Source organism: Scyliorhinus canicula, chromosome 6 (genome assembly GCF_902713615.1).
Source record: "Scyliorhinus canicula chromosome 6, sScyCan1.1, whole genome shotgun sequence".
Classification (NCBI taxonomy): domain Eukaryota; kingdom Metazoa; phylum Chordata; class Chondrichthyes; order Carcharhiniformes; family Scyliorhinidae; genus Scyliorhinus; species Scyliorhinus canicula.
The window spans coordinates 180108581-180134508 of NC_052151.1; the positions used below are offsets into that span (position 1 = coordinate 180108581).

The 25928-nt window shown below is 47.8% G+C and overlaps 1 protein-coding gene across 7 annotated transcripts in view; it reads left to right on the forward strand.

Moving 5' to 3' along the window:
- Positions 1-25928, forward strand: part of lyst (lysosomal trafficking regulator) — a 397928-nt gene that overhangs the window by 57377 nt on the left and 314623 nt on the right. For all 7 annotated transcript variants that reach the window (XM_038800534.1, XM_038800541.1, XM_038800536.1 and 4 more), the window contains exon 2: positions 11314-11399. In XM_038800534.1, the coding sequence (XP_038656462.1) occupies positions 11314-11399 (86 nt within the window). The remainder of the gene's footprint in view (positions 1-11313; positions 11400-25928) is intronic.

Here is a 25928-nt window from a genome sequence, read left to right on the forward strand (position 1 = left end):
CCACAACTCCTCCTTCATGCCCTCCCCCAACTCTTCCTACCACTTTGCCTTAATCCCATCCAGGCGACCAAATTAATTCTGAATATATTTTATGTGTTTTATATTTTGCTGTTTTTAAGTCAAAGCTATCATTTGCTCTCTATGATCTTGAGTGAGATTTAGCATATGCAGTATTGGGTAGTTTAACATGTAGGTGGTGGATGGATTACTGATCAAGCATTTTGCTTTGTCTTGGATGGTGCCAAGGTTGTTGAGTGTTGTTGGAGCTTTACTCATCAAGGTGCAGAGGCATTCCATTACATTCCTGGCTGGTGCCTTATAGATGTTGGACAGGTTTTGGAGAGCAGGAGGTGAGAATTGCTCTCTGCAGAATTCCCATTAACTTTTGCTGGGATTCCTTGGTGTCACATTTGGTCAATGCTGCCTGATATCAAGGCCATCATCTCACCTGGCTTCTGGAATTCCGCTCTTTTGGCAAGGTTTGGACCAATGCTGTAGTGAGGTCAGGAGCTGAGTGGTCCTGGTGAAATCCAATCTGTGACTCAGTGAGCAGGTTGTTGCTGAGTAAGTGTCGCCTGAGAGCTCAACAACACCGTCCATCACTTTGCTGATGTGAGGGGAGACATAATCTTCCAAACCTCCTTGGATGTAGTGTGACTCCAGAGGATTGGAGAATTGCTAAAGTTTCCACCCTGTTTCAAAATTGTGTCCCAGGAAAAATCTAGCATTTATAGGCCAATTATTTTAAGCTGGTACTGGGAAAGCTTTTAGAAATTATGAGCCTTGATAAAATTAACAGTCACTTGGAGAAATGAGGATGAATTAAAGAAAGCCAGCATAGATTTGTTGAGGACAAATTATGTTGACTGTGGTTGAGTTTTTTTGATGAGGGTAATGCAGTTGATGTTGTATGCTGCATATGGACTTCCAAAAGTGCTACATGACCGATTTGTTGGTAAAACAGAAGCCCATGGAATAGGGGAAGCGTTCCAGTGGAGCGGGAATGCTGGAGCTGGCAAAGGGAGGAGTGTCCCGCAAGGCGTCCTAGCAGACCCTGAGCAGAGTCACCAAGAAGCCACCCAAGAGTCTGAGGAAAGCCCGCAAGCAGAGCTGCTCCACCTACGTGTACCAGGTGCTGACCCAGGGACACCCTTCTACCCAGATCTTCTCCAGGACCATGAGTGTCATGAACTCCTTTGTCGTGGACATCTTCAAACACATCGCCTCCGACAACAAGCGGGGCACCACCTTGGCCCGGGAGATCCAGAGCGCCGTCCGCCTCATGCTGCCAGTGGAGCTGGCTAAGCACGCTGTCTCTGAGGGCACCAAGATGATCACCAAGTACACCAAATCCGTCGACCTCGACCGTAATGTGAGAGACTGAAATATATGAAAAGGACATTGGCAGCATGGATTGTGATATCGGCTGTGTGACGGGAAACAGTGATGGTGAATAATTGTTTGTCAGACTGAAGGAAGGTAGATAGTGGGAGACCCAGGTGCCGCTATTGATGAAATTGAATTCCGAGAAGTGTGAGGTGATGAATTTTGGTAGGACAAGTGAGGAATGACTATCTTAAATGCTGTAATTTTAAATGGGTGCACATGTGCCCTAACCATTGAGAAAGTGGTTAAAATGACATAAGGGATTCTGGGTGTTTTAAATAGAGGTTTATTACAAAAGCAGGAAATTACAGTATTGTGTTTGATTCCAGGCATCATACATTAGAAAGAATGTGAAGACATTGAAGAGGGTACAGGAACAGTTCAAGAAAATGGTTATAGGGATGAGAAGCTTCAAATACATGGATAGACTGAAGAAGCTGAGGCCGTTCTATACGGAAGAGAAAATTGGGAGGGGATTTGATTGTGTTGCTCAAAATGATGAGCGGTCCGGACAGGGTAGATAGGGAGAATCTGTTTGCATTTGCGAAAGGATCGAGAACCAGCCAACACGGATTTAAAATGATTGGCAAACGAATCTGAGGTGACATGAGGAAAAACATTTTGCAGTGAGTAGTTACTGAGTACTGATGGCAGTTTTGGTTGTTGCTTTCAAAAGATAATTACATAATTGGACAAATAAGTTTCAGGGCTGCAGGGAAAAGGAAGTAGGTGAGTTATTCTTCCAGAGAGTTGGCGTGGACTTGATGGCCAAATAGTTTCCTCCTTTGCTGCAATCCGTCCATTAATTTATTATTCTTGTCAGCTGAGATGGTAATTGGCCTGATTGGATTTGTCCTACCTTTTATGGACAGGACATACCTGGGCAACTTTCCACATTATCAAGTAGATGCCTGTACTGGAGCAGCTTGACTAAGGGCACGGCTAGTTCTGGAGCAGAAGTCTTTCGTATTAGACGGCCAGGATGTTGTCAGGGGCCATTGTTCTATCTACTGCATTCAGTATTCCTTGATAACATGTAATGTGAATCAAATTGTCTGAAGACTGGCATCAATAATGGTGGGGACCTCAGGAGGAGAGCGAGATGGATCATCCACTCAGCACTTCTGGCTGTATATGGTTTTAAACATCTACAAAGAATAACTAGAATAAGCAATCCGTGAAATGCCTTCATCCTGGACTGCAGTGGTTCAAGAAGGCAGCTCATGACCACTTTCCAAGGGCTACTGGGATGAGCAACAAATGATGACCTTGCTTGTGACACTCAAAATCATAGACCAGAGAATTTACAGCGCAGAAGGAGGTCATTCAGCCCATCGAGTCTGCACCGGCCCTTGGAAGAGCACCCTACCCAAGCCCACAATTCCACCCTAAGATCGCAAACCAGTAACCCCACCCAAACTTCTTGGACACTAAGGGTAATTTAGCATGGCCAATCCACCTAACCTGCACATCTTTGTGGATGAAAGCGGAGCACCCGGAGGAAACCCACACAGACACGGGGGAAAAGTGCAAACTCTGCCCAGTGACCCAAGCCAGGAATCGAACCTGCAACCCCTGGAGCTATGAAGCAACTGTGCTAATCATTGTGCTTCCCTCCTGAGAATTAACAACCTTATGCATACCCTGAAATTCATTTCTCAGGTTCTTCAGCCTAGATAGGTAGTTTCTAAGTGTCTCCTATCTTTCCTCATAATTCCAGCGCCAGGGAGCCTTTCTTGGTGACCAGAAACTAATACAGCACTTCAAGTAAAGTCTAACTAGAATATGGTGCAATTTTATTATGGCTTTGTCTGACTTGCATTCTGCTGTTTTCACAATCTCGTTAGATATTATGTATTTGGTTCTCGAGGTGCGCGGCCGCCTTTTCAAGGAAATCAAATACAGATTAAATGATCACTTTAACCAAACGTTTCCTTCTGTCCTTCATCTCTGTTGCTTGCCACTTCAGCCTTGCTTCCACTCTAACCACTTTCAGTTTGTCCTTTTTGTCTGTTTCAGTGAAGATCATACAAGCTCCAACCCTCTGGGCTTCACAATGACATCACATATTTAAGACCTTATGTGTAGCTCCGATTTTCTTTGATGCTGGTAATATAGGGTGTGGGTGTGTGTGTGTGTGTTGGTTGGTCTTTGAGGGTGAGGCAAAAGGATGTGGTTTGGTGATATGGGTGCATTCCCAGGTGATGAAACACCATATTGGGGTAGTATTTGGTGCTGTTGATGTTGACCTATTTTCTCCCACTAGCCTCTAGACCACTAAAGCTTTACCATTTTGTTCTGTTTCTCATTCAATTCGCCTTTCTCTATTTAGCTGCTTTCAGTCTCTGTTGTGTAAATGTGCCTCTTTTTTTAATGTATGCCTCCCTTTGTCTCATGCAGCTCTCACTTCTTCAGCTATTTAACCATCTCCTATTCTCCATCTAAGCACTATACAGATCATTCCATTTCAAATCTTGTTGGTACCTCCATGACTGCAATAGCTGATCGCATCCCATGCTCACTTGTGATGCAGCTTCCATGATTCTATCACTCCTGCAGATAACTGTCAGCACAGTCCAGCTGATACCAGTCCTCAAGTTTGCTAGCTGTAGTGGAACTGCATGTCACATAACAGCTAGTCAGTATTGTTAGTCCGTCCCAATTTTTTTTAAAGAGATGTTTGTGTTACCTTGACCCCCTGGGATCAGTTTGTGAGGAGTTTGTGACAAATGTAAGCATACTTAGCATTGTTAACTAAAAGCTTTTCTTTCTGACTTGCATTATGAACTGGCTCCAAGCTTGTGGGCAAATGTCTGCCAATATGATTAGACTCCAGGTTTATAGAAGTCAGTTTTGGGCAGCATGGTAGCACAGTGGTTAGCAGAAGTTGCTTCACAGCGCCAGGGTCCGATTCCTGGCTTGGGTCACTGTCTCTGCACATTCTCCCTGTGCCAACGTGGGTTCCCTCCGGGTGCTCCAGTTTCCTCCCAGAGTCCAAAGATGTGCAAGGGAGGTGGATTGGCCATGATAAATTGCCGTTAATGTCCAATAAGGTTCAGTGGGGTTACTGGGTTACGGGGATAGGGTGGAGGTGTGAGGCTTAAGTGGGGTGCTCTTTCCAAGGGCCAGTGCAGACTTGATGGGCCGAATGGCCTCCTTCTGCACTGTAAATACTATCTTCTTCTTCACATTTTATTTCCTTCCCTTTGTGGGCGTCTCTTTGAGTTCCTGTATGTGCTTTCATGTGCAGCTTCCACCGAGGTGAATAATCAATTGTGTGGGGAACTATTTAAATGAATCCAGGTTCTACAGTAGATTTGAAGGTTCAATCTCTACAACATCTTGAAATCATTGTGTGTAAAGTGGTTTCTTAATGAACAACTTATTAAATGTCGTCCTCATTTCCTTCTTTTGCACATAATGATTTTGTATATGGAAAGTTGGCTACAAAATATAGCATGAGAACAATGTACATTACATCTGCATACATGTTTACACCGTTCTCTCCAGGCTGCTCATCAAACTTATAAATTGCTTTTCCAATGTCTCAAGATCAGGAACTTGATGTATGGGGTTGAAAGAAAGCAGTGAACGTTTCCAGTAATTTCTGTACTGTTTGACCCAGTTTTTGTACCTTTTATGCAGTTGGCTCAGAGCATCTTGAATGGAAGCTTGAAAGGAGATCAGCTGCAGATTTAAGCCAGAAACTTTGAGAATTAGGGAGGAAATGGAGATATCCTGTATTTGGGTTTCTTGGAAACGATTAGTGCAGGAAACTTTCAAAGAGAGGGTTAAGTTGTTTTCTTTTCTTAAATAAATTTAAAGTACCCAATTTATTTTCTGTCCAATTAAGTTAGTGTGCCCAATCCACCTTCTCTGCACATCTTTGGGTTGTGGAGTCACGCAGACACTGGAGGAATGTACAAACTGCACACCGACAGTGACCTGGGGCTGGGATCGAACCTGGGTCCTCGGCGCCATTTGGCCGCAGTGCTAACCACTGCGCCACTGTGCCGCCAGGGTTACATTTTCGATGTCACCATGCGCCGAGGACACGGGTTCGATCCCAGCCCTGGGTCACTGTCGATGTGGAGTTTGCAAATTCTCCCTGTGTCTTTGTGGGTCTCCTTCCACAACCCAAAGATGTGCATGGTAGGTGGATTGGCCATGCCACATTGCCCTTTAATTAAAAAAAAGTTCTCTATGTCATACATAATTGAGCTTCAAGACGTAAGTGGTATAAATATATTATTTTCTGTTCTGTGGTTAGATATAAATATGCTACCATCAGAAACTATGTATTCGCTACTCTAAAACAGAACTTTTACTTCAGGGTTACTGTCTGTCTTTAGTTGCACTTTGACTTTTTGCATAAAATTAAACTTCTTAAAGTAGGTTTCATCCCTATATAGCATCTGAAGTTCAGCTTTTATTTGGGTAGGGCATGGCAGGTTTTATAAATATCAAGTCATGGAGTATAAATGAATAGTTGCTTCCCTCATGACAGAAATTAGTTATAATTGGGGAGCGGCTATAAAGGATATTAGCTGCAGTGAGTAAAGAAGTTGTGAAATCCCAATACTGAATGCCAGTTAATGAAGATCCTCAGTTCCAAAATGATTTGATTATTTTGTGAAAAGCTAAAAATGGGTTAGGATGGCACGAGGTGCTGTATTCAATTAGACGTAGGATTTATAATGGGCGATAGAAGATCTAAGCATGACATAGGTAACAATAAGCTTGTAGTTTCTCTGAATTATGTTTCTTATCCTAGCTGGTTTGATTGGATCATTTAAGGTACAGTAGTTTAGTGTCAAGTAATGAAGCATATATTCCAACGATAAAATTTGTACAAATTAACCAGCAACTACAATAAAATGACCTACGGGAGAACGCCGCAATGAAATGAAATGAAAATCGCTTATTGTCATGAGTAGGCTTCAATGAAGTTACTGTGAAAAGCCCCTAGTCGCTACATTCCGGCACCTGTCCGGGGAGGCTGGTACGGGAATTGAACCGTGCTGCTGGCCTGCCTTGGTCTGCTTCCAAAGCCAGCGATTTATCCCTGTGCTAAACCAGACCCAGAGGTCTGGGTTGGACCTCAACAATATTTAAGGATGAACAGTAAATGCTGGCCCAGCTAGTGACACACACCTCTGAACAAATAAAAACAAGTCACCGGCCGCATCGGCCAAGCCTCATGCCAGCGCAAATGACCTGTAAAAGTAGTAGTTATAGAGATAGAACATAGAACAGTACAGCACAGAACAGGCCCTTCGGCCCTCAATGTTGTGCCGAGCCATGATAACCCTACTCAAACCCACGTATCCACCCTATACCCGTAACCCAACAATTCCCCCCTTAACCTTACTTTTTATTAGGATACTACGGGCAATTTAGCATGGCCAATCCACCTAACCCGCACATCTTTGGACTGTGGGAGGAAACCGGAGCACCCGGAGGAAACCCACGCACACAGGGGGAGGACGTGCAGACTCCACACAGACAGTGACCCAGCCGGGAATCGAACCTGGGACCCTGGAACTGTGAAGCATTTATGCTAATTTAATTTATGCTAATTTAATAAAGCATTTATGCTAATGTTATAATTTAAATCGCAGCTAAATTTTGAGCAGCATTCTGTCACTTTTGGATAGAAGAAACACATACAATACATAAAGATTTAACAGAAAAATTCAAATATAATAAACAGAAAATTGATGGTAGATTTGAATTACAACCTTACTGCTGGCCTAACCCCTGCAGCCGGGGAGTCCCCTTTGGTAAGTGAGCCTACATTAGAACATAGAAAAGTACAGCACAGAACTGGCCCTTCGGCCCACGATGTTGTGCTGAACTTTTGTCCTAGATTAAGAACAAATTAATCTACACCCCATCATTCTACCGTAATCCATGTACCTATCCAATAGCCACTTGAAGGGCTTATACAAATTTGCTGACACTACAAAGCTAAGTGGGGCAGTAAGATGTGAGAAGAACACAGAAAGATGTGAGAAGAAAGGAATATAGACAGGTTATGTGAGTCTGCAATGAGGTGGCAGATGGCGCATAATGTGGGGATCATTACGTCATTCACTTTGTTAGTACGAACAGAAAATTAGAATTTTTCTAATATTTTTTAAAAGGTGAAAAGCTTTAAATGTTGATGTTCAGAGAGATTCAAGACTTGTATAAAGAACACAGAGTTAGCATGAAGGTGCAGCAAAAAATTAGGAAAACAAATGACATTTTAGCAATCTTCACACGGGAATTAGAGTGCAAGGATTAGGAAGTCTTGATACAATTGTACAGTGCTTTAATGAGACCACGGCTGGCGTAGTCTATGCTGTTTTGGTCTCATCCAGTCAACCCCCCACTTCACTCCCATTAACTAGCCAACCAGCGAGCAAGCTGGCCCTCTGCAGCTGCCCTACCGCCTATCCCGTGGACACCAGTTCAAACTCCATCTTCCCTTTAGCAATGTCTCCTCTGGTGCCATGAAGTATCTACGGTCCACCCTCAGGATGTCCTCAACAACCTCAGCGCCTCCTGCCGTTCTATGGGGCTGCAGGACAAGTTCTTGTCTGAGGATGAGATTGGCGAGGGGAGAGTGGCAGACATATATGGAGATCTAGTGGAGAGGGAGGGCCCTGCTCCAGTGGAGGAGGTCAGACGCAAGTGGGAGGAAGAGTTGTGGGCTGGGGTGTGGAGGGAAACCCTGCGAAGGTGAGTGGTTCCTCGTTGTGTGTGAGGTTAAACCTCACTTTAAGATGGTGCACAGAGCCCACAGGCAGTCCCGAGGATGAGCCGGTTCTTTTGGGGGGTGGGGGTTGGGTGTAGCGAGCCATATGTTTTGGGTGTGTCTGAGGTTGAGGGGATTCTGGAAGGGGCTTTTGGTCCAATGATCGAAATTCTGGAGGTAGGGGTGCTTCTGGGTCTGGAGGTGGCGCTATTCGGAGTGTTGAAGGATTCTGTAGTTTAGATGGGGAGTGGAGCCGATGTCTTGGCCTTTGCCTCCCTGATAGGAGACGGATTTTGTTGAGTTGGCGGGACCCGGAACTGCCAAAGGCGAGGGTATGGGTGAGTGACCTGGCAGAATTCTTGCAGCTGGAAAAAGGTAACTTTGCCGCAGGTGGAGTGGAGGAAGGGTGTTTGTTGACTTTTTAAAAGTGTATTGAGCGGTGGGGGGGAGAGGTTAAGCGTTGGAGGCTGGGTGGGGGAAAAAGGGAGGGTGGTTTGTTAGTTTTCTCACGTGTTGCCAAGGTTTGGCTTTTGCAGATATGAAAAATGCCTTGAATAAAAATATTTCTTTAAAAAAACCTGCCGTGATCTACTTGCTGATCATCTGCAGTTAATGATTTGTTCCAATGCAGCAGCGTGCCCAGTTACATTACAGAATTCTTGATCAGGAATATTTGGGCATTACTGAAATATTTTCTTTAACTTAACAAGAAGAATATTTAGGAACAAAATCACATTTTATTGTTTAAAAAAAAATTGTAATTCAAGCATGTTGTGACTGTAAATGTATTCAAGAACATGACAGATAATAACTGTGAGAACAGTGATTTTAAAGCAAAATGATAGATTTAGTCAGAGCATCAGTGTTGCCCATTCGTCTTTAGATTAATGTGGGTAGAGTAGGGAATTGTTTAGCCATAATGTTCTGGTTGTCATGAGGTTTGGGGCAGGGTTGATGAACCAGCTCACTGGGAATTTCATATGTTCAATTTCAAATGTTCATATTCTATCTGCAAAAAGTCAATTTATTGCTTTAAACTCCACCTTGTTTGATCTACCTTTTCACTTCATATCTCGGTGATATTCTACGTTTATCAAATATTTGCACTTCATCTGATTTACTCTAACTTCTCCATTTTGTTTCATTGAGCTTTCTCCTTCCCTTCTTTTCAAGCTGACTTCTGTCAAGTGGTACCATTACAAGTTTGATAGTTGTAGAAACAAAGGGGGATGGTTTGTTTTCACTGTGTCTCCTTCTGTGATGTTTCAGTGTTTCTTGGAGAGGGCTTCATAAGTGATCAGCTGAGTCTATGGTGAGTCTTTATTTGTTGTACACTTCACAGCGACGTGTTAACAATAGATATTAAGAGTCCAAAAATATCAGGGCGTGGTGGTGCAGTGGTTAGCACCCGGCCCGGGTCACTGTCCGTGTGGAGTTTGCATGTTCTCCCCGTGTCTGCGTGGGTATCTCTCTCTCTCTCTCCCTCTCTCTCTCTCTCTCCCTCTCCCCTCTCTCTCTCTCTCTCTTCTCCCCCCCCCCCCCCCCCCCCCCCCCCCCCCAAAGATGTACAGGATAGGTGGATGGCCAAGCTAAATTTCCCCTTATTTGGAAACATTAAAAAGAACAGTTCATACCTGGGTTAGTCATGCAAAAATGATTTTTCCCTATATCTAATGCTATAATTCAAGGAGCAGCACTGATCTTACTTGAGAATTACAGTCAGATTTCACCCTCCAAGCTTCTTCTGTCTTTATCCTCATCTGGATTACCCTTTCTGATTATTTTGTGTTTGTTTTGCCAAAAATGCTTTTGTGCAGTTGAGTTTTCTTCAACTTCTACATTCTGTTTCCTTTGACTATGGATGTACATTATCTGCAGATCTTGCCTTCACAGTAGAATCTCAATGGAAATCTTCCTAGACCAAGGTTACTTCCACATTTGGATTGAGACAAAAAGAAATAATGCTACTCAGTTTTTACTATAAACTCCATAGAAGTGGGGGCATGCTTTGAATAACTATATTGATGAAACTATGAGAATGACTTTAATGCTGCTGATTGCTTTCAAGTTGGCAGTAATTAGTTGGGAAATTGGTTAAATGTGGAATTTTGTGTGAAAGTATATTGTTTCATTAGCTATTACATTTTGCTTGTTTTCAATCTCAATGAAGCAGCTAATTTTGTATAATCTACAAAATACTGCTACAATTTAGGGGCAGCACGGTAGCATGGTGGTTAGCATAAATGCTTCACAGCTCCAGGGTCCCAGGTTCGATTCCCGGCTGGGTCACTGTCTGTGCGGAGTCTGCACGTCCTCCCCGTGTGTGCGTGGGTTTCCCGGATCCGGGTGCTCCGGTTTCCTCCCACAGTCCAAAGATGTGCGGGTTAGGTGGATTGGCCATGCTAAATTGCCCGTATTGGGTGAAATCCATTTTTTTCACGAAGCACTCAAATCAGCTTTCCACCATCTAATTTTAAACATGAAAAATATTAAGGAGAAAATGTGTTTAGGCTTTATTATCACTGTTTTAAATTTAAGGCCTCATAGTAGTGGTAATACTCTGCACTGCCAAACATAATTTAGTCTGTACCATGAACCAAAGGATTGGTGTTCATTTGCATTTTATGAAATGGAAAGAGATCAGAATAAATTGTTTAAATGTTTCTAAAAACATTAGAGACCATCCCATTATGCTGCCAGCCATATACATTTCATGCTTTTCTAAGCATTCGCGAATTTCAAATCACATTTATAAAGTAGGAAAATCAAGCCATTTATGTTTTTACAACTTAACCTCTTTGGTTTGCAGCTTTCAAATTACACTTTGTCCTTTTTGGAATCAAGAACAATAAAGTTTTAATTTTATTGGCCATTTAATATTTATGATGAGGAAAAATTACATCACTTCAAAGGGTTGTGAATCTTTGGACTTGTGTACTCCAGAGAGCTGTAGATGATGACTTGAGTCTGAGACTGAACCCAATAGATTTTGGGGCACTAAGGAAAGCAAGGCTATGGGGATAGGGTGGGAAAGTGGAATTGATGTAAAGGTTCAGCTGTGATATTCTTGAATGGTGGAGTATACTCGAGGTGCCATATTGCCTACTCCTGTCCCTATTTTTAAGTTTTTATTCTGAAGAGTTTCTTCTTGACAGTTATGATTAATAGTTATGATTTCTTTTTAGGTCAGAGTGGACTGCCTGGACAGGTTCCTCACTCTCTTCTACTACCACAAAGGAAATCTGGATGCATCAGAAGTCATCAGCTTCTGGTTAGTATTTTATTAGAACTTTGTAAATCATTTGTCAGTTTTTAAAAAAAAGCTGGTCAGAATACACCTCGAGTTAGATAAAAATGTCTGTATCTCGACCTCCACCGCTGCATAACCTCAAAATAATTGTGAATCGTACTACCCATATTAGGTATCCAGTCCCAAATTCTACTGACCGCTGTGCTTAATTTCCATTGGCTCTTGATATCCAAATGTCTCAAATTTATAATTTCCATCATGTTTAAATCACTTTATGATCTTCCTCTTCTTGATCTCTGTAACCTGTAACTGTTAAATAGCCCTCATGAACTCTGTTTCTGTGACTCTAGCCCAGTGTTGGTTAACCTGCAGCCCATAAGGTGTCTGAGAGCGAGCCCCGAGATATTTTGTTGACTGTTGCCAATCCAGGGTTGCCAGATTCCGTTGGTTCCCGGCCGCATAGACCTTTTCTGACCAGTATGACTAAAGTGATACACGTGTAAAACAAGGGCATGTGAAGTGAGGACAAGTGAGAGCTGTGCACTCCATCTGCGTCCATTCAAAGCATAAATATTTATTTGTTTTTACCATTTGAAGTTAATGGCAGTTCTATTAATATAAGCGTGGTTGAGCATTTTCTATAACTCATTGTGACATATTTGGTGTGTATTAAATATATTCGATCTTATTCATGGCACTATGGTTAGTGCATATGCCTGATTTCAGTCTGGTGCCCATTGCGATGAAGGAGGGCCACTCATGCAGCCCATTCACTCGCCTAGGCTGCCCTTCACTGCTCTGGCCTTTCGTGCATTCCCTCTCCACTCTCTTTCCCTAGCCATTGAGATAAAAGTTCACACTGTTGCAATAGAGATTAAAAATAAATAAATTGGACTTCCGGTGGCAGTGATGCAGCAGTAAGCCACACATGTGGGAGCTCCCGTTTTAAAGAGATTTTTCGGCTCTTTTGAGAGCCCAAAACGGAAATTTTTCGACGTCTCCCGGTGGGGGAAGGTGTGCTGAACGACTTTCCCTGCAGTCCATGCCTTGAACTCGGAGTGGAAAGGTGGAAAAAACAGCAGCAGCTCCTCAGAAAAAACGGGGGAAGGGATCCAAGATGGCCACCGACAGAGCTCCAGAGGAGTGGAGACTCTGGGCCCAGAAACAACAAACTGATCTCCTGCGCTGCTTTAAAGAATTCAAGGATGAAGTACTGAGCTCTCTGCAGGAAACAAACAGAAGGCTGCCAGAGATTCAGTCCACCCAGGGTGCTGCCATCAAGAAGTTGCAGACGCAGGCCATTGAACGCGAGGAGGAGGCCGTGGTCCTCGTGAGTAAGGTGGAGGGGCACAAAGCACTCCACAAGAAGTGGCAGGAACACTTCGAGGAGCTGGATCACCGCATGAGGCGGAAAAACCTGCGGATCTTGGGCCTTGCGGAGGGGCTGGAGGGATCGGACCTGACAGCCTATGTGGCTGTAATGCTGGGTTCGCTAGTGGGGGCCGGGTCTCTCCATCTGCCCCTGGAGCTGGAGGGAGCACAGAGTACTGGCCAGGAGGCCTAAGGAGAATGAACCCCGCGTGCGGTGCTGGTGAGGTTCCACCGGTTCAGTGATCGGGACTGCGTGCTGCGCTGGGCCAAGAAGGTGAAGAGCAGCAATTGGGAGAATGGGGTAGTGCGGATCTACCAGGACTGGAGTGCGGAGGTGGCTAAGCGGCGGTCCGGATTTAATCGGACGAAAGAGGTGCTTTATAGAAAAAAGATAAAGTTCGGAATGTTGCAGCCCGCGCGCCTGTGGGTAACTTATTTGGACCGGCACCATTATTTCGATTCCCCGGAGGAGGCGTGGGCCTTCGTGCGGACGGAGAAACTGGACTTGAACTAGGGGTTGGGGGTTGCGAGGTCGGCTGTAAGATATTAGTGCTGGATTCGGCTGTTGCTGTGTTCTCTTTTTCTTTGTTTTTTTTCTTCTTGTTTTAGTACTTTTGCAATTTTGATATGGTTATTTACGGAGAGGTTGTTCTGCTATGTTTTTGTTTTTGTGCTTGGGGCATTGTTTGGGCTGTGTATCTTGCGGGGAGGGTCGGGGGGATATGTTGTATTCTATGTCGGAGTGGGGGTATGGAGGGGGGCTGATATTTGGGAGCTGCGTCAGAAGGGTGTGGTGGGGCAGGGCGAAAGCGCGGGCTTTCCTCTGGTTTCCCGCGCTGCGGGGCTGGGGGGGCGGAGACGGTGACGGGGGAGGTGGGGCCTTAACTGGTTCTTCCCCGCGCTGAAGCGGTGCCAGGAGGAGGGATAGATTGGGGGATGATCCCACTTCGGGAGGGGTCGGGCTATTGGCGGGAGTTTCCGGGGTCAGCAGAAGTTAGCTGACCCACGGAAGTACAATGGAGGAGGGTTCGCGGCTGGGAGGGTTCCTAGCCTGGGGGGGAAGGGAGGGGGGGAAAGGGGAATACCGGGTTGCTGCTGGTAGGGTCAAGAAGGAGCTGGTGGGGGCTGGGGGGACAGAGGTGAGGGGTTGTCGCTATGGGGACGGGGTCGAGCAGGGGATGCTGGCCTGGGGCGGGCAGTCGACGGGCTATGGCTAGCCGACGGGGGAGGGGGCGGGACGCCCTCTGATCCGGTTGGTCACCTGGAATGAGAGAGGATTTAATGGGCCGGTGAAGCGGTCAAGGGTACTGGCTCACCTGAAGGGGCTAAAGGCGGATGTGGCAATGCTTCAGGAGACCCACCTGAGGGTGGCGGACCAGGTCCGCCTGAGGAAGGGATGGGTGGGGCAGGTTTTCCACTCGGGGTTGGATGTGAGGAACCGGGGAGTGGCGATTCTGGTGGGGAAAAATGTGTTGTTTGAGGCATCGGAGGTGGTGGCGGATAAGGGGGGTAGGTATGTGATGGTTAGGGGCAGGCTACAAGGAGAGAAGGTGGTACTGGCTAGTGTGTATGCCCCAAATTGGGACGATGCGGGCTTTATGAGGCGTATGTTGGGACGGATCCCGGATCTGGAGGCGGGAGGTCTGATCATAGGGGGGGACTTTAATACGGTGTTGGATCCTTCACTGGATCGGTCCAGCTCTAGGACGGGTAGGAGGCCGGCGGCGGCCAAGGTACTGAGAGGGTTTATGGATCAGATGGGTGGAGTGGATCCATGGAGGTTTGTGAGGCCGAGGGCACGTGAGTACTCTTTCTTCTCCCACGTACATAGGGTCTACTCTCGGATAGACTTCTTCGTGGTGAGTAGGGGACTGATTCCGAGAGTGGAGGAGGCCGAGTATTCGGCCATTGCAATCTCCGACCACGCCGGTCCGCATTGGATAGAGTTGGAGATGGGGGGGGTGCGAGACCAACGTCCATTGTGGCGGTTGGATGTGGGGTTGTTGGCGGAGGAGGAGGTGTGTAGGAGGGTCCGGGCAAGTATTGAGGGGTACCTGGAGGTGAATGATACGGGGGAGGTTCAGGTGGGGATGGTCTGGGAAGCTCTGAAGGCAGTAATTCGTGGGGAGCTGATATCCATCCGGGCACACAGGGAGAGGAGCGAGAGGAGTGAGAGGGATAGACTGGTGGGAAAGATGCTGGAGGTGGACAGGATGTATGCAGAGGCACCAGAGGAGGGACTGTTGGGGGAGAGGCGCAGCCTGCAGGCTAAATTTGATTTGCTGACCACTAGAAAGGCTGAGGCACAGTGGAGGAAGGCACAAGGGGCAGTGTACGAACATGGTGAAAAGGCGAGTAGGATGCTGGCTCATCAGCTCCGTAAGCGGGATGCGGCTAAGGAGATTGCTGGAGTGAGAGACAAGAGTGGGAATGTGGTGCGGAAGGGGGTAGAGGTGAATGAGGTCTTCAAGGACTTTTACGGGGAACTGTACCGGTCGGAGCCAACGGGGGAGAGGAGGGAAATGGAGAGGTTCCTTGACGGGCTTCCTTTCCCGAAGGTGCAGGAGGAGAAGGTGGAGGGGTTGGGTGCGCCGATTGAGCTGGAGGAGCTAGTTAAGGGGATCGGGCAGATGCAGTCAGGGAAGGCACCGGGGCCGGATGGGTTCCCGGTGGAATTTTATAAAAAGTTCGTGGACCTAGTGGGCCCCTTGCTGGTGCGGACACTCAACGAAGCGTGGGAAGGGGGGACTTTGCCCCCGACGATGTCACGGGCGCTGATCTCGTTAATTTTAAAGAAGGACAAGGACCCCCAGCAGTGTGGGTCATACAGGCCCATATCTCTCCTCAACGTGGATGCTAAGGTGCTGGCAAAAATCCTGGCCACCAGGATAGAGGACTGTGTGCCAGGGGTTGTGCATGAGGACCAGATAGGTTTTGTGAAGGGAAGGCAGCTGAACACGAATGTGCGGAGATTGCTGAATGTCATTATGATGCCGGCGATTGAGGGGGAGGCAGAGATAGTGGTGGCGCTGGATGCGGAGAAGGCCTTCGATAGAGTGGAGTGGGGGTACCTATCGGAGGTGTTGGGGAGGTTTGGATTTGGTGAAGGGTTCATTAGATGGGTAAGGCTACTATATGAGGCCCCGATGGCGTGCGTGGCCACGAATAGGAGGAGGTCGGAGTACTTCCGGCTTTACCGAGGGACCAGGCAGGGTTGCCCCTTGTCCCCCTTGTTGTTTGCACTGGCAATCGAGCCGCTGGCGATGGCATTGAGAGATTCAGAGAGGTGGAGAGGCTTGGTGCGAGGTGGAGAGGAACATAGGGTGTCGTTGTATGCCGACGACCTGTTACTGTATGTGGCGGACCCGGTGGGAGGGATGCCAGGAGTGATGGAGTTACTAGCCGAGTTTGGGACCTTCTCAGGTTATAAATTAAACTTAGGTAAGAGCAAGGTGTTTGTGGTGCACCCTGGAGACCAGGAGGAAGGAATTGGTAGGCTCCCGCTTAGGCGGGCAGGGGAGAGCTTTAGGTACCTGGGGGTGCAAGTGGCCAGGGACTGGGGGACTCTCCACAAGCATAACTTTACCAGACTGGTAGATCAGATGGAGGAGGAGTTCAGGAGGTGGGACATGCTGCCATTGTCGTTGGCGGGGAGGGTGCAGTCCGTCAAAATGACAGTGCTTCCGAGGTTCTTGTTCCTTTTTCAGTGCCTGCCCATATTTATCCCCAGGGCCTTCTTTAGGAGAGTGACCGGCAGTATTCTGAGCTTTGTGTGGGCACATGGGACTCCGAGAGTGAGGAGGGTGTTCCTGGAGCGAGGGAAGGATAGAGGCGGGCTGGCGCTGCCCAACCTTCTGGGGTACTATTGGGCAGCCAATCTGTCAATGGTGCGTAAATGGGTGATGGAGGGGGGGAGGGGCGGCGTGGAAAAGAATGGAGATGGCGTCATGTAGAGGTACGAGCCTGGGTGCCATGGTAACGGCACCGTTGCCGCACTCCCCCAAGAGGGTTACCACGAGCCCGGTGGTGGCGGCGACCCTAAGAATCTGGGGACAGTGGAGACGGCATCGGGGGGAAACAGGGGGCTCGATGGAGGCTCCACTGGGTGGCAACCATCAGTTCATCCCGGGGAACACGGATGGGGGATTCAGGGGATGGCAAAGGGCGGGCATCAGCAAATTGAGGGACCTGTTTATTGGCGGGAGGTTTGCGGGCCTGGGGGAACTGGAAGATAAATTTGGCCTTCCCCAGGGGAACATGTTCAGATACCTGCAGGTAAAGGCGTTTGCTAGGCGACAGGTAGAGGGATTCCCTTTGCTGCCCTCGCAGGGGACGATGGACAGAGTGCTTTCGGGGGTGTGGGTAGGAGAGGGGAAGGTGTCTGACATCTATAAGGTAATGCAGGAGGTGGAGGAGTCGTCAGTGGAGGAGCTGAAGGCTAAATGGGAGGAGGAACTCGCGGAGCAGATAGAGGACGGGACTTGGGCGGAGGCCTTGGAGAGAGTCAACTCTTCCTCCTCATGTGCGAGGTTTAGTCTCATCCAATTTAAGGTGCTGCACCGGGCCCATATGTCCGGGACTAGGATGAGTAGGTTCTTCGGGGGTGAGGACAGGTGCAACAGATGTTCGGGGAGTCCTGCGAACCACGCCCATATGTTCTGGGCATGCCCAGCACTGGAAGAATTCTGGAAGGGGGTGGCGGGGACGGTGTCGAGGGTGGTTGGATCCAGGGTCAAACCAGGGTGGGGACTCGCGATTTTTGGGGCTGGGGTGGAGCCGGGAGTGCAGGAGGCGAAAGACGCCGGTGTCCTGGCCTTTGCGTCCCGTTTATTCTGTAACTTTATAGTGTGTTAATTTGCGTTGTTGTTAAAATGATGGGTTGTTCATGGGGATGGGGCGAATGTATATGATTGTTAATATTATTGTTATTTTCGGTATTTTACTAAGGTGCGTAATTGTTGTATAAAATCAAAATTTCTCAATAAAAATTATTTAAAAAAAAAAATTAATAAATTGCCACATTATTTTAAAAAATAAATTTAGAGTATCCAATTTTTTTTCCAATTAGAACATAGAACATAGAACAGTACAGCACAGAACAGGCCCTTCGGCCCTCAATGTTGTGCCGAGCCATGATCACCCTACTCAAACCCACCCCCCCCAACCTTACTTTTATTAGGACACTACGGGCAATTTTTTTTTAGCATGGCCAATCCACCTACCTGCATAACCTTTTGAGTTGTGGGGGTGAGAGCCACGCAGACACAGGTAGAATGTGCAAACTCCACATGGCAGTGAACCGGGCTGGGATCGAACCCGGGTCCTCGGCGCCGTGATGCAGCAGTGCTAACCAAATTTGCCACATTATTGAGGCAGTAGAGAGGAAACTTAAATTTTGGTCCTCCAATATTTGTTTTCTCACTTGTGTAAATGGTTTGAAAACTTTTTCTGTAAGTAGACTGAGATTCTTGTGACTAAGCCCTTAAATTTTATTCTCTGCTCAGTTAGGGCTAGCTTAGGTCAGGCCTAACAACAAATCCTGATCATCCTTCGCACATTGAAAAATGTTTTGGTTGCTTCTCTTTACCTTGGATGATGAAAACTGTCACACAGCTTGATCATTTCATACAAACTAAATTATTGTACTTGCACATGTAAACAAGAATTAGTGCACAATTGTTTAATATATTTTACAAAATTGCTTGTTAGTGCAGGGATTTGGACTCTTGTACTAAACCCCAGAGTGAGAAAATTCTTGTTGGGAGTCAACATATTGGCTTAAAGGACAATCACTAATTTGGAATGCAAACTGACAATAAGGGTTGATACTTATTAGTCAAAGCAATGGGACGAGATATAAGTTCAATTTGTATGTCTGTTTTCCCCGTGGTTCTTGGGACCTATAAGGTCTTCTCTTTTAGGTTCCTTAAGCTCTCCGTCTCCTTGCTCTCGCTCACTATTCCTCGCACTCCCTCGCTCTGTTAGATAAACTGCAGCTTTTCCAAAATGACTAAGACTACTGATTCTTCCTAGTTACACTTTAACTACCTGATTATACTCATTCTGCTCACTTTCTCCAGGCCCCTTAGCCCTGACAATTGAGTCCAGACTGGATTCACTTATCCCTAATTCTGAATTCTTACAGCAATCCTCAGCCCTGTGACAGTTACTTTTCTAATTAAGTAAGCCGATGCTGTGTTCCCACGGCTGTCCCTCAACCTGCCATATTTACCTGTCAACTAACAATGTACTATGCAAATATTAACTTCCTAGCGAGTGCCTTTCCTAACTCTTGATCCCAACAAATGCTGATCTTCTACCTCAACATTTCCCACGTTATTCCCATATTCCATGATGTCTCTACTATCAAGAGATCTATCAATTTCTCATAGGGCGAGGAAGGAGAGGGAGAGACTTGTGGGGGAGTTCCTGGATGTGGACAGGAGATACGCGGAGGCACCGGAGGAGGGGTTGCTGGGGGAACGGCGTAGTTTGCAGGCCAAATTTGACTTGTTGACCACCAGAAAGGCAGAGACACAGTGGCGCGGTATATGAGTATGGGGAGAAGGCGAGCAGGATGTTGGCGCATCAGCTACGCAGGCGAGATGCGGCTAGGGAAATTGGTGGAGTGACGGATAGGGGTGGGAATGTAGTGCAGAAGGGGACAGAAGTAAATGGGGGCTTTAGGGACTTCTACGAGGAACTGTACCGGTCAGAACCTCCGATGGGAAGAGGGGGGATGGAGAGCTTCATGAACAGGCTATGGTTCCCAAGGGTTCAAGAGGAGCTGGTAGAGGGGCTGGGGGCGCCGATAGAGTTGGAGGAGCTAGTCAGGGGGATTGGACAAATGCAGTCAGGTAAGGCGCCGGGGCCGGACGGGTTCCCGGTGGAATTTTATAAAAGTATGCGGATCTGGTGGGCCCCCTGTTGGTGCGAGCCTTCAATGAGGCATGGGGGGGGGGGGGGGGGGGGGGGGGGGGGGCTTTGCCCCTGACGATGTCACAGGCGCTGATCTCTCTGATCCTGAAGCGGGATAAGGACCCCCTTGCAGTGTGGATCATACAGGCCTATCTTGCTCCTCAATGTTGACGCTAAATTGCTGGCGAAGATCCTGGCCACCAGGATAGAGGACTGTGTGCCAGGGGTGATACACGAGGATCAGACAGGATTTGTCAAGGGACGGCAGCTCAACATGAATGTGCGGAGACTGCTAAATGTTATTATGATGCCGGCAGTGGAGGGGGAGGTGGAGATAGTGGTGGCGCTGGATGCGGAGAAAGCGTTTGATAGAGTTGAGTGGGGGTACCTGTGGGAGGTGCTGGAGCGGTTCGGATTCGGGGAGGGATTCATCAAATGGGTGAGGCTGCTCTACGCGGCTCCGATGGCAAGTGTAGTTACCAATGGAAGGAGATCGGAGTACTTTAGGCTCTACCGTGGGACCAGGCAGGGGTGCCCCCTGTCCCCCATGCTCTTTGCACTGGCGATTGAACCTTTGGCTATGGCGTTGAGGGAGTCGGGGAGATGGAGGGGTCTGGTGCGGGGTGGGGAGGAACATCGTGTATCGCTGTATGCGGACGACCTGCTGTCGTATGTGGCGGATCCAGAAGGGGGAATGCCGGGGGTGATGGAGCTGTTAGCGGAATTTGGGGGCTTCTCGGGCTATAAGTTAAATTTAGGCAAGAGTGAGGTATTTGTAGTACACCCGGGTGATCAGGAGGAGGGAATTGGGAGACTCCCATTTAAGAGGGCAGTGAAGAGTTTCAGATACCTAGGGGTGCAGGTGGCCAGGAGTTGGGGGACTCTCCATAAGCTTAATTTTACCAGGCTGGTGGAGCAGATGGAGGAGGAATTTAAAAGGTGGGACATGGTGCCGCTATCGTTGGCGGGTAGAGTGCAGTCCGTCAAAATGACGGTTCTCCTGAGGTTCTTGTTCCTTTTTCGGTGTTTGCCCATCTTTATCCCTAGGGCCTTTTTTAGAAGGGTGACTGGCAGCATCATGAGCTTTGTTTGGGCGCATGGGACCCCGAGGGTGAAGAGGGTCTTCTTGGAGCGAGATAGAGATGGGGGGGGGGGGGGGGGGGGGGGGGGGGGGGCTGGCGTTATCCAATCTCTCAGGGTATTATTGGGCGGCCAATGTGTCGATGGTGCGCAAGTGGGTAATGGAGGGGGAGGGGGCAGCATGGAAACGGATGGAGAGGGCGTCCTGTGGAGATACAAGCCTGAGGGCCCTTGCGATTTCTGGGGTGGGCTGTTGCTACCTTAATTTACCCATGCGGGGTTTTGGTGCGCTTTTACTGCATGTATATCTGCCTATGCCTGCTCTTCATCGGGTAAGATGGGTGTATTCTGAACAGATTGCTCCCAGGCGCAGGACAACCTTTTTAAAATCCATTTTTTGTTGTGGGCCTCATCTGAGGGGTCATAATTCGTACAAGCTCTCTGTCCTGCCTCTGTTGCATGGGAGATCAGGATTCGAGTCCATTTGGCCAAGTATCCGAGGACAAATGGGCACGGGCTAATTCTCCGAAAACTGCTGTGAAATGGATCCATAAGCGTCCAGCAAACGCTGTGGGGTGTTCTGTTTTCTTTTGCCTGCATTTATTCAGGCCTTCTACTGGGTCTCCTCGCTTATAGCCCATCGCATCTAGGATCGCCGTGTGCAACCCTGCTAGGGTGCCGCTTCCTACATTCTGTGGGTCGGGAAGGGCTGCTACTACGGAAGGATCTAGGCTCAAAACTGTGAGCTTCACTTGCTCTCGCTCGTCCAGGCCGTACATGGTTGTCTGCTGCTTAACTTTTGCAAAGAATTGGTGGGGTCAGAAGTGGGGAGGAACGGTGTGATTTTCTCGCAAGCGTCCCGTAATTGGGTCACGGTTAAGGGGGTTGTATACATGAAATCTGTGTCTCGGGCAGCACGGTGGCATAGTGGTTAGCATTGCTGCCTACGGCACTGAGGACCCGGGTTCGAATCCCGGCCCTGGGTCACTGTCTGTGTGGAGTTTGCCGTTCTCCCTGTGTTTGCGTGGGTTTCACCCCCACAACCCAAAAGATGTGCAGGTTAGGTGGATTGGCCACGCTAAATTGCCCCTTAATTGGAAAAAATAATTGGGTACTCTAAATTTTTATTTTAAAAAAAATGAAATCTATGTCTCCGTCTGCTGCGGCTCTGCGGTGGGTGGTTACTGGATTCATGGGGGTGTGATCTATCTGCTCTGTGGGGGGTTGGGGTGCTCTTCTTTTCTGGGGCTTCTCCTGCGCACATGCTCCATGTACATACCTATGTGCTGTCTCATTTAACTCTTGCAAATCGGGGCCGTTTTCCTCATTTAATTGGGATCCAAATGTGCTTTGAAAGCCATTCTGGACTGAAAGCAGAGATTGCATTTCAGCAATCTGCTTCCTGCACTTTGCGTGGTCTACCGAGCTCTGCCTTTGTTCCGTGGTGGAAGCATGGAGCGCTCGTAGGGCTGCCTTTAAATCGCTGCACTGCTTCTGCAATGTCTCTACCTGCTGTGCCGTTTCTTGTCGTACCAGGACTGCACATTGTGTGTCCTGGTAGGCCTTGTCGTACTGGGTATGGAAGCTGCTTAAGTGCGCCAGACAAGACTGGTGTGCCCTCTTGGCATCATCCACCTCTCTGTCTTTTGCTGCCAACCTCCCTTTTAACTCTCTGTTCTCCTTCTCTATTTCGCTTACATCTATTTTACTCATCCTATTCTCTCATCTATCTCTTTACGGAGCGTCCTAACGACCTCCTCTGTGCCTCGCAATTGTGCCAGACAGGACACGATTGCCATCGACTTGCGAGCTTTTCCCAAGCTCTTCTTGTGAATCTCTGTCAGGTTCTCCCACCAAGTATGTCCTATATTCCTGGGACCTGTTTCCTCATTTGCACAAAATTCGCTCCAAAGCGACTTCCCTTTGAGGTACTTTCTGCTGGTCGCTGCGACCACAAATTCTTGCGGGTTCATAAGGCGTTCCATTGCCTTCATTGCCATTTTTCCTATCTGAGTTCTCTTTAAATTTGGAACAAGGGGTAATAAAGCGGTGCTGTAAACGCGGGTACGGCTTTCGCTAATTTCCGGAATACAAACTCCCGACAGTTTTTCGCAACAAAATCTATCAGGTTTACCTTATAGCCCTGTTAGTACGCATGCATTAACACACTTCCGAATTCTGGAGGATTGATCAGTACTGCTTGAACACTTGTGGTTATTTCTGTTCCCAATTGGATTCTAATTCAAATTTTGGGTTCTCTCGGAGTGGTGGTGGTGGTTGTGGGGGGTGGGTGGGGGAGAACCACTTCTAAGTCTAGTCCCGTCGAGTTCGCCAATAAATGTTGCTCGTTATGCTTTCTCTTTAATTGCTCTGTTTTAATAACCTTTGCTCTAGAGTCGCCAGGTATCTTTCTGATACCACCATGAGGTTCACGGCCAAGTGCTGATCAATAACTCAATACACCAGTTACTGAATTTCAAACCAAAACACATTTCTTATACACACAGTCAATCACTACTCATGCATAAACTCTACTTATTAAACTAACACTGCTACTAAAGACCTATACTTAGCTTTCGAATGGCCCACCAGGCCAGAGGAACAATGGCTTTTGTCCGGTTCTGAATCTGCTGGCTTCAAGCTGGTATGGAATAGTAGCTAGGAGCGCCTATCTCGTAGCGTGCGTTGACTGGAGACTTGGTTGGTGCAGCTGCTAGGCAGGTCTCTCCTCGCTGAGAGTCACGGTCAAGAGTTCTTTGAGAGCTGCCAAGAGAGCGAACTGAACTTGGGGACGCTACCTTATAGTCCCCAGGGGTTTTGCGCCCCTGTGGGCGGATCCCGGACTTGGTCCCAATTAATTGGACAATGTCCCAATCGTTTTTATCGATTTCCTCCAATACTGGAGTTGTTCCCTGATCGTTGGTCGGGCCCTATGTGTCCGTTGGCCTGCCTTTGTCCTAGCTCCCACTGACGCCAGGGAGTCTGTCTTGGTCCCGATTGATTCAATGTTTCTAATTGTTCCTGGGGATCGCTCATTAGTATGTAGATGGCTATTGGTTTCAGTTCTGTCTGGGTTCTGCAAATCTTAATACACAGGAAACCTTGCACCTGTTTGTTTTCCTGTGGCTGACCAATTTTCCCTGTATTCTTTGCGGGCATCCATTTTGGAATCGGGACGTGGCCACCCCAGGTGGCTACAAAAGGTTGCGTTTAGCATGGCTGGCGGGACTCTGTGGTTATGGGGGCCATGGGGGATATCTTTGTCAGCCCCAAGCGCTGTCTTAGTGTGGTCGCTACCACTGGGTTAGATGTGTATTTCATCGAGGTGGATGGGAGTGCTGCCATGGCTAGGGCCCGGAGGGTCGTTCCTTGAAGTAGACCTCCTCCATCCAAACCCACTCTGAGTTGGGTTTGTGCACCCATTCCCCCACTCTTATCCACCAATTTCTGACACTCCTCCCGAGCTTCCACATCCGCATGTGCTTTAATTTCTATAATCTCTCCCCAGATCACCATTTCCAATGCCTCCCATAGAATCGAGGGTGAGAACTCTCTATTGTCATTATTCGTATTGTATTTCTGTATGGCCCTCGAAATCCTCCCACAGTCCCCCAAATCTGACAGCAACCCAACATCTAAATGCCAACCCCTCTGCGGTGCTCTTGGCCCATTCCCAGCGCCATTTCCACCCAATATGGGGCGTGATCCGAAATCACTGCTGTTGAATATTCGGCCGCTCTAACTCCAGCCAGTACAGTTCAACTTATAATGAAGTAATCAATCCGCAAAAACACTTTGTGTATCAGGGAGAAAAATGAGAACTCCCTCTCCCCGGGTGTGTGAACCTCCATAGGTCAGCCCCTCGCACCTCTTCCATGAGGACAATACTCTCGTCATCCCGACTGGGGCCAATGATCTCGGCCTAGATTGATCTCCCTTCGGGTCCAGCACACAATTCCTGCTACTAACCTTTTCATGAAAGAATTTTAGGCATATACGTTCACCAGTACCATTGGTTTACCTTCCAAGACTCCTATCACCATCATGTGCCTTTCCTCCAATAATACAGTATATTACAATAACCACTGCTCAGCCTATATGTACAAAAAGAGAAAAACCATGAACATAACCCCAATATAACAATATTTACAGTTGCCTCAGCCCCACTTGTCCAAACAAGAAAAAGTAGAGCAAAAAAACAGCCCAACCCCCCTCAACCCACTCCCAGTCCTTGTTGGCCAGATAGGGTATCTTCAACATCCTTTAGTGTCTCACCTGCTTCTTCACAGCTCTAACAGTTTTCCCCAACTACTCCCGGTGTGGGCCCAACATTTCATCGATAGAGGTTTTAAAAGACTCCTTCAGTCTCTGCCTTGCTTATCAAATCTGCCATTCATATGCCTTCCAGATTTTTCAAGCTCTTGCTTGTGCTATCGCCCTGGTCAGGGTTTCTAAAGTGACGAGCATTCCCGATTCCTTTGCCTTCCCTGTGTTTTTTTTTACAGGGCTCCCTGCCTGAGAATTCTTCCCCGCAGCCTCCTTCAATGGCATTTTGGACATCTGCTCAGTACTTCGAACTTTTGCCCCGGTAGCTTCTGGGTTAAAAACCCGGGAAAAAAAGTTGGGGGAAGAGAGAGACAAAAACCCCCTGAACATAAAAGAGAATCTGCTCTCACTCTTTAAAATAGCCAGATCCGCTCTTCACCACACTGCCTCTGGCCAGGTGCACTCTTCTCTGCACTGCTTTTGGCCAGATGCATGGCTGAGTGTGCTCCTCTCCTCGATGTTTCTGGCTGGATGCACTCCTCTCCTCGATGTTTCTGGCTGGGTTCGCTCCTCTCCTCTGTCTCTAGCCGAGTGCGCTCCTCTCCTCGATGTTTCTGGCCGAGTGTGCTCCTCTCCTCGATGTTTCTGGCCGGGTGCATGGCCGAGTGCGCTCCTCTCCTCGATGTTTCTGGCCGAGTGTGCTCCTCTCCTCGATGTTTCTGGCCGGGTGAGCTCCTCTCCTCGATGTTTCTGGCCGGGTGCATGGCCGAGTGCGCTCCTCTCCTCGATGTTTATGGCCGAGTGTGCTCCTCTCCTTGATGTTTCTGGCCGTGTGCATGGCCGAGTGCGCTCCTCTGCACGATGTTTCTGGCCGAGTGTGCTCCTCTCCTCGATGTTTCTGGCCGGGTGCATGGC